We start from the raw sequence: 15178 nt of genomic DNA on the forward strand, positions 1-15178 counted from the left end.
CAGGTACATTTAGGATGCACAGCTAGAGGCGCCTGTAGTCACTAGTCTAGTATACACCTATGAACCTACACACACACACACACACACACACACACACACACACACACACACACACACACATGTGTGTGTGTGTGTGTGTGTGTGTGTGTGTGTGTGTGTGTGTGTGTGTGTGTGTGTGTGTGTGTGTGTGTGTGTGTGTGTGTGTGTGTGTGTGTGTGTGTGTGTGTGTGTGTGTGTGTGTGTGTGTTTTTATGTATATATGTTTGTAATAAAAAATACAGATAGGTAGATAGGGATATATAAAGAAAGGTGTGTGTGTGTGTGTCCGTGTGTGTGTGTGTGTGTGTGTGTGTGTGTGTGTGTGTCCGTGTGTGTGTTTTAGTTTATTATCTATTATCTAAAGTTCATACGATAACATTCATAAAGTAGAAAAAAACAGCTCATCTCTGCAAACCATTAACTCTTTAATGAAAAACAATCTCAAAAACAAACAACATCCTTGCATCTGTGACTACATAACCATATACAGAACTGAAATACACATCATAAATGGCTTTTACTTGGGGTCTTTGATCCATAATTGCTGACTTATATATGCCAACTTCTAGGATGCACAACAGTGCTGAAAGGCAATATTCATCTTAACATTCAAAAGCTGTTCCTGGATGGCAGTCAAACAAGGCAGCAAATGATCAAATGCTTTAGTAAATTCAGCTGTTGGCTAAACGATAGCTTGACAGATGGAACTGCAACACTCCCTCTCTCTTTATCTGTCTGTATCTATCTGTCTATATACATAAACAGATAGATATATTATAGATATGTATGGGTATAAGTCAAAAGGTAGAATCGCATTTAGTAGATTTGTGGGTAGCAATAAAGAGAGAGACGCACAAATGAGTGAATATTCACTTAAGTGAATCACGTATGGTTGAGTTTAAATTTATATAGTGTAGGAAAGCTGAAGTATGCAGGAAAATTGATGTTTGTATGAAAAAAATGGATGGTGGCTATAAAGATGTACAAGACTGCATTATAGCAGTTGTGAATATGTATGTGTTCACACATTAGGGTCAGAGTTAAGGGGACAGAGTTAGTGTTCTTCATGTTCCCAATTGTCTGTATTCTGTGCCCTTTTGTCTTATGTAGTGGTACTGTTAAGGAAAGTGGTTGTAGAAAAGTAATGTGCAGTGGTTTGGGGTAGAGGCTAGGGATATGGGGTGTATATTATATTCTCGAAAGCCGACAATGTTGAATCTGACATTGTTGGAACGAGAATATCGAACACTCAGAATCACAAGCATGTAAACGGAAATCACCATAAGGGAAAATTTCCATTTACTGCAATGTAGTGCTGTCTCTGAGTTGGTATATTAAAGTATCGGGGGTGTGTGGGTGACACAGCCCCCACGTGGGGGATGCAGGGAGGCTTTCCCCCCTGCTTAAACCCGTTAGGATACTTTTTTCTTTTTTTTTTATTTTGTCTTTTCATAAGGTCGACGTTTGAAGACATCGACCATATGGTGTCGACCATATGTTGTTCGATGTTTTCAACCATCGATCTTATAATATAGACCCGGGATATGGGGTATGGGCATGGGTAGGGTGAGGGGCAGTAGTAATGGTAGGGTTAGGGTTAGGGGCAGTGGTAAGAGTAGGGGTAGGGGCAGGTGTAGGGTAAGAAGCAGGGGAAGGGTTAGGTGCAGGGGTAGGTGTAGGGTTGGGGACAGAGGTAGGGTTAGAGGCAGGGTAGGATTAGGGTTTGGGGCAGGGGCAGGATTATGGGTAGGGTTAGGGGCAGAGATAGGGTTAAGGACAGGGACAGGATTAGGACTGCAGTTAGGTTAGCACATATGAGTAAGGTGGTGAGGGGGCAGGGAAGGAAATACATCCAATAACAGGAGTGTCCACAGATGTTCTTTGTAAAAAAGGATACAGGGTGTAAACAACATGTCCTACGCAGGTCACCTGAAAGTCCTATCCCTGAACTTGGCCTCCTACACACTGATGAGGGATGATCAATGCCTGGTACACAAGGCATAATAAAATGCTGCTCTGATGAACCTTCTGCATATCTACAGAACTAACAGCATCAGAATTACCCAATATGGAGACCTAAACCTTACTTGCAACAAAAATAGGACATGTTGGAGGGACAGGTATGCATCTCAGAGACTACTCCTTCTCTGGAAACGGCTTCCCATTCATTTTAAGCAGAGCTCTTCCTTAATCCAACTCAAGAGTAACTTTAATCAGTGGATGTAGAAATAGAAATTTCACCCTTGGTCTAGCACCTTTGTCACCTATGTCATTAATGGACAGAGACAGGCTGTAAATGCTTGAGCATCCGACCCCTAGCCTATACATACATATATATATATATATATATATATATATATATATATATATATATATATATATATATATATATATATATATATATATACATATATATATATATATATATATATATATATATATATATATTCACATACCTGGTAGACTAATCTTAAAGTTCTGAAACTTGTCAGGTACATTTAGGATGCACAGCTAGTCTTAAAACGCACCTGTGGTCACTAGCCTAGTATACACCTATGAACCTATATACACAAACACACACCCACTCACGTGTGTGTTTTGTGTGTGTGTGTGTGTCTGTTTCTGTACGTTATGTATGTATGTTTATAATAAAAAAAAATACAGATAGGTAGGTAGAGATATATAAAGAAAGCTGTGTGTGTGTGCACGCGCTTGGGCGCATGTTCTTAAACTGACCAGTCAGATTTCAATCTACACATCATGTTGTCCTGATCATGTGTTCAATGACTGATCCTTACAGTCTTCAGAAACCCTGCCACTGTTTTGAAAAGTTATTTATCTGGGAAAAATCTTTCAAATATAAAAATACCCCCACAAAAAAAAAAAAAAAAAACAGCAAATCAATAAAACAGTAAGAGGAAGTTCCAGAAAAAATACAGTTCCAAACTCAAATACATTAGTAAGTTTGCTAAATCTGCATAAAAAAATAACAAAAGAAATAGAACAAAACAGGAATAAGGTGTGCAGCACAATTTAAACAAACTTTACCATAACAAGTACACTAAAAATTCAAATTTAAGTGCACTACCTGATCAGAAATTGTAAAACATAAAAAATAACCTCCTTTTAGAATGTGGTATGATCTCTCAAGCCTTCATCTTCAGTATCAGACTGGGGTCTCTAATCATCATTGTGATCCACATATGTATACATGTATCTTTCTAATCTGAGTGTTTTTTGTGTTTGTATTATTATGCCAGCTTTTTATTGTGTAAAACATCTAGAGGTAAGATGCTAGTGACTGTTATTACATGTTAATGAATACTTCACCCAGTATCACTGCTGATGGCTGCTGTAATAACAAAAGTGCTTGAAGCATAGCGTACATCACTGTAATATCTTACAGATGCTGTTTTTGTGGCATGAACATCATCAGAAAGAGACTACTCTTAAAGGAAAACTCCACCTTAGAACTTTAAAAACATATTGTTCATTGTGTCTTTGTTTTTGAGCTATGTTAATGCCTCAAAATCACTCCAAGTGCTTCTTTTACAATTTTAATGTGTTTCTCTCAAAATGGCAGATGATGGGGCCTGCCTTGGTAATGTGATCTTATTTTCTTGCTTTCCTTCCTTCTTCCCAGAATACATTTCAAGTCCTCTTTATATGACTCATGCCAGACATAAGGAAGTGGTGTTGTTTTCTCATGCCATTAAAATATAATGGCAGGACTGTGAAGCACTGTCATCTAAACACACCTTCTTTAAAAGAGCTGCTTCTCTGTTTACCTGACTGACACTCATTTATCTCTCTTGACAGAGCTTGTTCTATGCTATAAATAGCTGTTAGCTACTTGCAGCAAAAGAAAGTATATAAAAACATTTTTTTTGTAAGAGGAGTCTTTTGTAGTCCTAACAAACTTGATAACCCCTCCCCCCATACTCTCATGCTGAGGTGTGAAAACTCTCACTACAGTAAATAATCCTTGCTGTACATTTACAAATGACAAGTAGTAGGACTCTAAACGTAGTCTGTCTGCTACTTCCCAATGCCTTCAGTGGGAGGATTTTTCTTTCTCATGAATGATGCAGACTTAAAATGTGCTTTACTAGTTCCTCAATTACTCCTGTCATGTCCCCCCTCCTTTTTTCTATTTTCTATTTATTTATACTTTGGTAACCAGGAAAGTGAACTGGTCCCAGGACACTTTTCAGCCACAACATAAGCTACACTGGCAAATAATAGTTATTAAATGTACTTAACAATACAAATAAAAAAATACTGAGAGAAAGACATTGACCAAGATTGCATGTGGAACACATAGCCAATGTGTGACCAAGTAAATCACTGAGCAACATTTTCTAGAATGTATACATTAATAATGCTTAACATATTGCGCACACACACACACACACACACACACACACACACACACACACACACACACACACACACACACACACACACACACACACACACACACAGTGTGTATGTATGTGTTTCTGTGTATGTATATAAACGACGTGTACAAAAACATGTGTGTATGCATGTAAACACAGTTAAGCACTTTTGATTTCCTTTTCTTACTGTTCTTAATGCAAGGGCACATAGTAAATGTATGTTAACGCAAATTCAGCTGTATATTATGGTTGCTCTCTGACAATGCAAGGGAAGTCGGTGGGAATCTCTTACAATGGATCTGCATGTACCAGATCTGCACCCCCCCTCTGGAAGGATTTCACACAAAGCAAAAAAGACAGTTTTTATGAATAGTATCAGTGCACCTAGTTGATAGGGTTGCCACCTGACTCTTTCTGCAGTTCTGGTGTGTGTGTGTGTGTGTGTGTGTGTGTGTGTGTGTGTGTGTGTGTGTGTGTGTGTGTGTGTGTGTGTGTGTGTGTGTGTGTGTGTGTATGTGTGTGTGTGTGTGTGTGTGTGTGTGTGTGTGTGTGTGTGTGTGTGTGTGGTTGAAAATGGTCAATGCATTTATAGTTTACAACAAAAAAAATATTTCCTGACTTTTCTCTAAATGGCGCAGAAATCTTTGCTACTACTCAAGTTATCTTAACACAAACTATTATAAATAACATTTAAAGCTTAGAATGTGAATGCTGTGTTGCTGCTTATGTAAATTTCACAGCTTTCTGTCTTTTTTTTATATCAGCTGCTGTGTTCCTGACATTAGCAGGATTAATTACCAATCTAAGATTGGCAGCAGTACCTGACAGGGTAATGTACAGATTTAACTGTGTCTATGATAAGTCATGCAGGTGGAGACACATTTCTCTACAAAGTATGTGATAAGTTGAGTTTAAAAAAAAATGTAGGTGGGCTTTCCCTTCTTTTGACTCCAATGCAAGGAAATAAAATTTTAAAAACCACAAGCAGGTTTCTGGTACATACACAATGCTGGAACCATATTGTGGGGAGAAAAGAAACACAACAATTGAGTTAAACTGCAGGGTGGAGTGCTCCTTTAAAGAAAACCATTGAGTATTTGGTTAACTTTATTTTTAAATATCCTGACAAGTTATATAATCTCAGAAAAATGTTCCTACATCATAGCACTTAAATAATAATAAAAATCCATTTATAAGTGTTTTTGCTATCCTTGCTGTTACCATGTAGTGCCTTCCTCACATTAATGGCTATTTTTTTCTGCATTGGTTGGCCATGGCCATATTACCAGCTGGGGTGAGAGTCAAGGTAAGGCAAGCCATCATTTGTGTATGAATTCAGATTTCTTGTTATTTGTTACACAAAGTGAATAGTGATGTCAGTGCAGGTCTCCATCTGCAGACAGACATTGTTTATTTCCTAATCATATTGCTTGATTTGATCCCATAATCTCTAATGTGAACTGCTGTCCTAGACAGAAATCATCTGCCCTCCTACTGGGATAGGCAACCTGGCAAAAACCTGACCCCAATTTAACTCTTCAGAGAACAAATACACTCATTAAATTTAGGTGCCCGGAGTCATAATCAGGATTCCATTTCTCTACATCACAGAGTCAACTATAAATTCATTTTTGTGCCAGAGCCTGAGCATGGTGCCAACTATATTTCCAAATTAATTCTTGTCAATTCATTCTCCAAGATAATTTTGTACTGTTCCGCAGAAAAAAGCTAATTTCGGTGACAACAAGAAAATATGAGTGTGAAGCCTTTTGTGATGGATATGAAGCTCTGAGAAGAGTGAAAGCTCTCATCTTTTGTTTTTACTTAAACTGTGGGCTAAAGAAGCAAACTTAAATCCTGTTTCCTTGTTTTTAATAAGAATGCAAGGTGATCTTTAAAGCAGATCTTACGTTAGTATTTTTTGACAACAGTTTATTTGAGCACATCATATGCTGTTATCATTCCTATGTTTTGGTTTGTTCTACCTTAACAAGTGTTTACTACTCCACTTCCTCAGTACTAGGTTTCATTGAATGATAATGAGCTTTCTCATCTTCTTCTTTCAGCTTTTTCCTGGTTAGGGGTCGCCACAGTGGATCACCTGTCCGCTCATGATTTGCAGTGGAGTTTTATGGTGTCGAGTTGCCAGCCCGGCACCCAACCTTCCAGTGAACACACACACACACACACACACACACACACACACACACACACACACACACACACACACACACACAAACACACCTAGGGCCAATTTGGAGTGCCCAATCCACCTACTGCATGTCTTTGGGATGTGGGAGGAAACCGGAGCACCCGGAGGAAACCCACGCGACCACAGGGAGGGCATGCAGACTCCGCACAGAAGGCACCCCAGCCGAGGATTGAACCGGAGAACATCTTGCTGTGAGGTGACAATGCTAACCACTGCACCACTGTGGCTGCCCAATGAGCTTTCTGATACAGAACTGTTTTTTTTTTTTTCTGACAGCCATTATCATTGATAAAATCTGTAATAAAAAAGACATATACTGAAGGTCAAACATGAACATAATGATAAATTACAATGACTTAGAAACATCTGGCTTCCAGGAATTATTTTACATTCATTCATTCAATCATTCAGTCACAGATGCCTGCATTCTTCATGGTTACAATAAAGATGAAACCTCTCCTGGCATTCAGTTGTTTGAAGGCAGACACACACACGCACACGCGCACACACACACGCGCACACACACACACACTCTGTCACCTATGGAGCATTTCCAATTTAGTTATGGCATGTTTTGGGGATGTGAGGCAAGGAGAAGACCTGTCAAAAACCCTCAGAGACACAGAAGGGTATCCAGACTCCATACGAAATGCACCACAATTGCAGTACCCAGCACTTTTAGGTAAAAATGTTAACTGCCACATCACTGAGCCATTCAGACATTTACATTGCATACACAAGTTACTTTTTGTCATATTTCCTTAAAATTCAGTGTAACCACCATTGTCTTTATCACCAAAACTCTTTGTGTTAATTAATTGTAAACAATAATTTTGACTTTAATATTCTCAATGTTTGAAAGGAAGATAATTGCAATTCTATGGAAGAACATGAAAATCCAAGACAGTATTATTCAATGTATTCAACTAAAGCATATAATACTTTTTATGTAGTTTCAAAATTAAAATCTACAGGTTTCTGTTATAACAGAAAGTAAGGAAGTTTGGTCGTGCTGATTCAAACATATGTTTTTGCAGACTGCTGTGAAATGATATCAATGTCAAGCACTCATTTTTTGGGAGGGGATAACTATACAAACTATGCTGCTACAGGATATATTAGAAGCACATTTTTACTTGTTTTCTTGGTATATCTTTTTCTACAGTTGTGCCAAGTGCTGCTACCATCATCATTGTTGTATGTGTGGGATTCTTAGCTCTAATGGTAATACTTGGTGTTTTCCGGATTCGCTCCATCCATCGCCGTGTTGCACGAGAACAGGGAGGTGGGAAGGAGAATGATATGTTTTGGGATGACTCAGCTCTGACAATCATCGTTAATCCAATGGAGGTGAGTAAAGTACTAGAATGGAGCTTGAGTTGTAAAGTGGGTGCTGTGTAGTGATTAACATTAACATTTATATAAATGAAGCCCACAACGTATGTATGTTCTATACATAACAAGGAAAGTGTATATTAAATATGAGCCTGTGTGAGACAGTGCAGTTTGTGAAAGTAAATCTAGAGGCACTTGTGACTTCGGCATTAAGGGGAAACTAAATTGATATTGTAATCAACCTATAACAGCACTTTCTTGCCAATAAAATATTTGTGGATCAGTTTATTAAAAAAATAGTGAAATAAAAAAGATGTTGTCTTTTAGATATCTGAATCTTAATGTTACCATGAAAGCACCAGACCAGCAGCATGGCCCATGTGTCCTGAACTCATTAAGCACTGTGGTATCTGTTAGAGATGGCAAAGAGCAAAGGTACATAGATTGGGTAACCGACACAACAGACCAAATTATGGAAAAAAAACAACAGGAACCAGATCCAAAGTTTTATTGCACTTAGCGCCTCAGCCAATCCAGCCTTCAAAGAGTACATTTTTACATAAGAACATTCCCCTATAAATATACCCCTTAATATCAAATTAATCAATGAAACAGTCAATAAAACAATTACATCAATTAATGAATGCAATTTAAAGCAAACATTTCCAATTTATTTCTCTGTTTAACACCCTTGGTGTAAAAGTATCACATTTTAAAATAAACACAGGTTTCCTTATATAATAATACATTTTTAATTAATCTCTCATCCCCCTTTCTTGCAAAAACCTTTTCTAAAATTGTTGCTTTTAACAAGCTACTATAACTATGATGTTTCTACATAAAATGCAGAGCTATAGGGCTTTCCAGTTTCTGTTTTTTAATGTCACTGATAAGTTCCTGCAACCTAATTCTAAAGTTTCTCTTGGTTTCCCCAATATAGAATAGGTTGCAGGGATATCACAAACTATACACTACACATTCTGTGTCACAACAAAAATTAATGTTTGGTATAAATACTTTCTCATTAATTCTATAAAAACTAGATACTATATGACAACATATATTACAATTATTACAAGGTGCAGTGCCCTTGTATCTTAAAGGAACAGAGACATTCACTGCAGGCAATAAAAAGTAAGCTTTCACTAACTTATCCCCCAAATTTTACCCTCTTTTATAGGCAATATAGGGTGTGCTGCCAATAATTTGATTCAACAATTCATCTCTCAATAAAAATTTCCAATAATGTTTAACTATTTCCCAAATTTGTTCATTTAAAGTGTTATACGTAGTAACAAAAAACATTTTTTCACCATTGTTGGTTTTATTTCTATTCATAACATCCACATTCCCATTATTATATTTGGAGAGGTTGGTGTCAATTATTTTATTTAAAGATTCCATGATCGAATCTTCACTATAGCCTCTATGTACAAATATAGACAAAGTCTGGCGTATTTGTTTTTGTAAATCAGGTATATTGTTACAAAGCCTTACAAAGCCTTGATAGTCTAATCATTTCCCCATAAGGTAGAGCTTTGATAGTATGTTCAGGATGGCAACTAGTGCCATATAAATACTGGTTTCCATTATCAAATTTACGATGAACCATAGTTTTAATAGAACCATCCATTCATGCCAGTTAGATGTACATCCAGAAAATTAATTTCTGTACCACACTGTAAACCATCAAATTTAACATTGTAAATATTATTCAACTGAAATAAAAATTCTTGAACTTTATCTAACCCTCCCTGACAAATAAAAATCAAACCATCAATATATCTAAAATAAAATAAAACATGTTATTCTACGAACTCATTTTTATATATATAATCCATCTCAAATTTGGCCATGAACAGATTTGCATACATGGGGGTGAATGGTGCCCCCATGGCAGTACCACACAGCTGATGATAAACAACATCATTGAAACTAAAATAATTGTGCAGCAAACAGAAGTGAACAAGCGCTACCATGTAGTGAGACATAGGGCTGTCATCCAAAAAATATTGTAATGCCATTATACCATCATTATGTTTAATATTAGTATATAAACTGCATACATCTATGGAAATCCAAAACCTGTTGGAGTTCCATTGTATGCCTGATATCTTTTCCAAAAAATCAAATGAATCCTTAATATAGGAACACAACCTCTCCACACAGGGCAATAAGAAATTATGTATAAGGACACCCACATTATGTAAAAAGTAATTAGTGGCAAACACTATGGACCTTCCTGGAGGGTTAATACTATCTTTGTGTAGTTTGGGAAGACAATAAAACATGGCTAGATTACATCCATCAGTATTGAATTTAGTGTCAATGTCCTTTTTAGTGAAGTACCCCAAACAACATCCCTTCTCTATTAAAACAGTAACATTTTCCATTGCTCTTACATACATACTAACATCAGAAGCTTCATATGTTGTATTATCATTCAAGTTTTGCAAACACATATTAAGATATTGTGAATAATAAAGCACTGCAATCTTATTGCCCTTATCAGAACTCTTTACAATCAAATCATGCCTAGCAGTAAGATTTTTAAGAGCAAGCCATTCATTCTTAGTCATATTATATTGGGGATGAGACATATTCTTATATTCCTCAAAAAGCTCTTGAACAGAAAAATTAAGCATTTCTGAAAAACAACGAACAGTATTATTTACATTAAGGGGAATAAATTTACTTTTAAAATGCACTACATTGGTATCAAGTAAACTGTATGCATTTGCCATATCAGTATTAAAATCATCAGAAACACAAGAATGGAAACTATCATCTTCACTACGTTTCAAAGTTAATATAATCATGTTATATGTGGCATGTGTCCTGAATTCAGTAATCACCGTGGCATCTGTTAGAGATGGCAAAGAGCAAAGGTAGATAGATGTGGTCTCTGCTGACATGGATAGATCATTCTTCAAGCTCGGTTACAGGCTTGGGGGGGGTGATTACATAGACGGACAGCTGTTGAAGTCCTTCTTGGTAGTACTGGGACTGTTGCCTTTCTACTTGCTTAATCTGTCTAGTAATGCATATCCTAAAAAGGTTATTGTAGTCAATAATTAGTCTAACTATTCTTACAGAAGAATGGTAACTTATTTTACCCTGGATAATATGTCTTTAGAAATCAGTTGTGCTAAAAGGAAGGATTTTATGACTACATTTGCTACATGGTAGCAAAAAGAAAGAGAATAATCACCCTGGATTCCAAGATCTCTGACTGCATTATAATTTTAGATGCGAGTATTAACTATACTGTAAGTTGAGGGAGATAGTTGTTTGCCAAATGTGACAACACTACACTTTTTAACATTTTATTTTAGCCCCACTTAGTTTCTCCTTTACTATATGAGTATGAGAGAGAGATTTCACAATTATGTTCAGTTTGTAGTCACCTGTAGACTTCGCTAACCAAAGATCCTGATTCCCAGTATGGAGACTGGAGAAGTAGATAAGAAAAAGGAACGTTCCAGTATTGAGCACTGGTGCATATCACGGACTCCCTTTATACTTTCTGTGGACGTAACTGCAATCTCCAAAGCTATGTATGTTCTGTCTCTCAATGAGCTAGATAGCTACCTCATCACATATGGATCTATTTTTAAGGAACATAGCTTATTAATAATGCCATAATGAACTATAGTGTAAAATGCTTGGGCTAGATACAAATAAGCTGTGTGAATACAACGGCAACTATTTAAAGCATGTGAGACCTTCCTGAAGAAGGTAACTAAACTAAGTAGCTTTGATCTCCCTTTGACAAAGCCAAACTGATGAGGGTTTAGACTGTCACTTTTTTATATTTCAGTTTATAGGGTCAGATATGATGTGTTCCATGGCTTTGCAGATTAGACTAGTCAGGCTGATTAGTGTGCAGTTTCCTGAGGCAGTGGTAGGACCACCACTCTATCTCACACACACACACACACACACACACACACACACACACACACACACACACACACACACACACACACACACACACACACTCTCACACACACACACTCTCACACACACACACTCTCACACACACTCTCTCTCACACACACTCTCACACACACACACACACACACACACACACACACACACACACACACACACACACACACACACACACACAATCATACACACAGAACTAGAAACTGGAAGAAGTGTGCTTCTTCATTTTGTGATTTAAGCAGTTTAATTTTATGCGTGTATAATATAGAAATGAATACAAAATGTTTGTGTTAAAGAGATTATTACTTTAAATTGGAATTTGAATACTTATTTATTATTTTATTTTAATTTTTTGATATGCTTCATTGTATAAAATGCTGATTTAGAATTGTAATTTGAATCTGAAATTTAATACAAACAGATTAAGAACTTGAATGGCTAGAAGCACAAAGCCCGGACTATAATCCAAACAACATGAGTTTGAATAGGGCTTATCATGGGGAAAGGAAAAAATGGCAGTGCCACCTGCTCTCCTCTCCATTTCCAGAAGACAGGGAATGATGCTGGGGACATATAGCTAGTCCCATAAGTACTGAAGGTGATAAGAACTGATTCTACAGTAGATTTGCATAGTTAGACATGCCAGTATGTGTCTGTGTTTTTTTTTGGGGGGTTGCTCATCACACATTTCAAGCCCACTTTTAGATGATGTCCACCCATTACAATTAAGGAGATAGAGCTTACCACAAGGCCCCAACTCTACAGTATGATGATTAGAAATAGATTCCATAGCCCAATGACAATACGACATTCCCAACTGAAAGGCTGAAACCACCACACTGAAGGGATATGTCTGGATACCCCACAAAATATGGTAGCCCTAGGGAGAGAAGGGGCTAAGGTGGAAGGTAAGGAGCTGAAGTTAGTGGTAGCTGATTCAATAACAATAATTAAAAAATAAAACGTCTGGCTAGTTCAAACTTCTTTTGATACTAAAAAAAAATAACATATTTCATCAGTTTAACAGCCTTCACCTGAAATACAAACATGATGAGATGTGTATTTATGTGTCCCTGTCCATAGCAACCACTTCGCAGTAACAGTGCAGAAAACAGACACCAACAAAAAGTCTATATGTTAAACATTTAAAAAAATGTGTTATAGCCATAAGTCACATTGAGGTTATATTTGCCCATTATGATAATAATACTTGCCATGTTATATTTATCCCTTGTTCTTGGGTGAGTGTTAAAATCCCATAAGACAAGTGACAAGACTTAGTATTTACTTTAGTCGATGGCATACAATATAATATTATGCAGTAACTCTTTACTAGTGATATCTGACACTGTGAATGATCATCTACAACCATGAAGCAATTATAACATATTGAGAAACATATTCCTAGGAGCACCAACAGTGAAATGAATAGGATACAGGTAATGTTTGTGCTGCTTTGAATGACTGCTCTCAAAGAAACTGGAGCCTGTGAACAATTTTCATAATATGAGCTTCAAAATGCCTTCAATTATATGATATTACTAATATAACTTGGCAGATTGTTCCAGATTTTGGGTTGCTACAGTGGAAAAGATCCCTGCTGCCATATAGTTTGCATGTAATGACACAGATGACATCCAGAGTATTGAAGAGCAAAGACTCTACTTAGGGGGAAATACATTCCTGAGATAGGACAATGTTCTAAATGGAATAATTTGAAAATGAGGTTGTTGGAAGAAGTTCATCCAGCTAAAAAACAGTGGGAGATTTCATTCTTCTTGGAAACATGGTTATACTCTGAGCTGTTTAATGTTACTTTGTTGATATTTATGTGTCTTAACAGTTATCACAGCACAGAGTTATCATTTTAGTTCCTTTTGCTTCATAAGGATATTTCAAGAACTGATTATTGACACATTCCTGCTGCATTGCCAAGATCCTCTAATAACGTATTGTGTGATATCATATAGGTTCATAGGTTCATACTAGGCTATCTGCCCTAGGGCATTTACAAGCCTAGCCAGAGTGTGTTTGGCTTTCGCCACCCATTTTAAATGAATTTTGCTATGCCCTTTTTTGAGGTTAGTATACTGTGCCTCTGTCTAACAGTGACACAGAAGTGATACCCAGAGTAAAGCTACGATCTCCCATCCACTCATCCACTCAATGATCTTATTTCAAGCCTGCAGACTATCTTTTGCTCTGCTTCTCCTATCTCCCTGGTATAGTTTGTCTGTCTAGTTATAACAAGCCATTTCCACATTTCTTTCAAGAACTTTGTGTACTCAAGTTATAATTCAATACTCAAGTTAAAAACATTAGAATGACCCGGTAACACCTACTTACTCTCTGCTTTTTTCTTTGTAATCTGTTGATGCTCTTTTTTGCCAGTCTGTTGTATACATCTACTTTTCTCTATACCGCATTGCGTTTCATCACTGTTTTTCCTTTCTGTCCATGCTGTTAGTCTTTAGAAACACTACTCTGCATCATATTTTCCCATTAACGTTAGGACTAGTGCAATTATTAAGAAATTCAGGAGGAAAAATAATTGCTAGCATGCATAATTACTGCATGCTTTTAAATTCTATAGTTTGTGTTTGGAGTTCACGACTGAGGACGCACAGACTAAAACTAATAAGTGTATTACTCTATCAGTCACTTTCAACCACTCCTAAGGCCCTAGATGAGGTCAGCACTGATATGGTCTTGGAGCTAGTATAGCAATGTACTATTAATTATAGATTATAATTTGCGGTGGAAGCCCAGAAACATTATTCTACCCTAGAGCATTCCGAATGAACATGCCTTTTCACCTAGTTAATGTGCCTACCACACCAAACCAAATGCAATAGTCTGCAATCAGTCTAGCACCAATATTGCAAAATCAAAAATCAATGCAAAAGGCTTAATGTGAAAACTAAAGCTACATTTCTGAACTAAAGGTAGGAAAGCTATTAAGTATTACAAGATAGTTTAGGAAAGTAACCAAAAAACTTTGCTAGACTGGCTAACCAGAATCAATTCATTACTTTGACAACTTAGAATGTAAATTTTAACCAAAAAAGTGTCATATAAGACTTTGCAACATCCTTTGCTTCACAGCTCAATACAGGAATGCATCTTTCTAAATAACCTCTTGACCTTTCATCAGAAGGTATATTTGACTTTTCTACTTGTGTTCATTTTAATAATTTTTGTTTATGTATAGTAAATCAGTGCCTGAGAGAAATCCCAAGCT

The 15178-nt window shown here is 36.8% G+C and overlaps 1 protein-coding gene across 3 annotated transcripts in view; it reads left to right on the forward strand.

Annotated features, from left to right (window-relative positions):
* Nucleotides 1–15178, forward strand: part of CLSTN3 (calsyntenin 3) — a 1069180-nt gene that overhangs the window by 1019215 nt on the left and 34787 nt on the right. For all 3 annotated transcript variants that reach the window (XM_044079705.1, XM_044079706.1, XM_044079707.1), the window contains exon 17: nt 7817–8001. In XM_044079705.1, coding sequence (XP_043935640.1) covers nt 7817–8001 — 185 coding nt within the window. The remainder of the gene's footprint in view (nt 1–7816; nt 8002–15178) is intronic.

Source organism: Protopterus annectens, chromosome 8.part0 (assembly GCF_019279795.1).
Source record: "Protopterus annectens isolate FY-2018-M chromosome 8.part0, PAN1.0, whole genome shotgun sequence".
Lineage (NCBI taxonomy): Eukaryota > Metazoa > Chordata > Ceratodontiformes > Protopteridae > Protopterus > Protopterus annectens.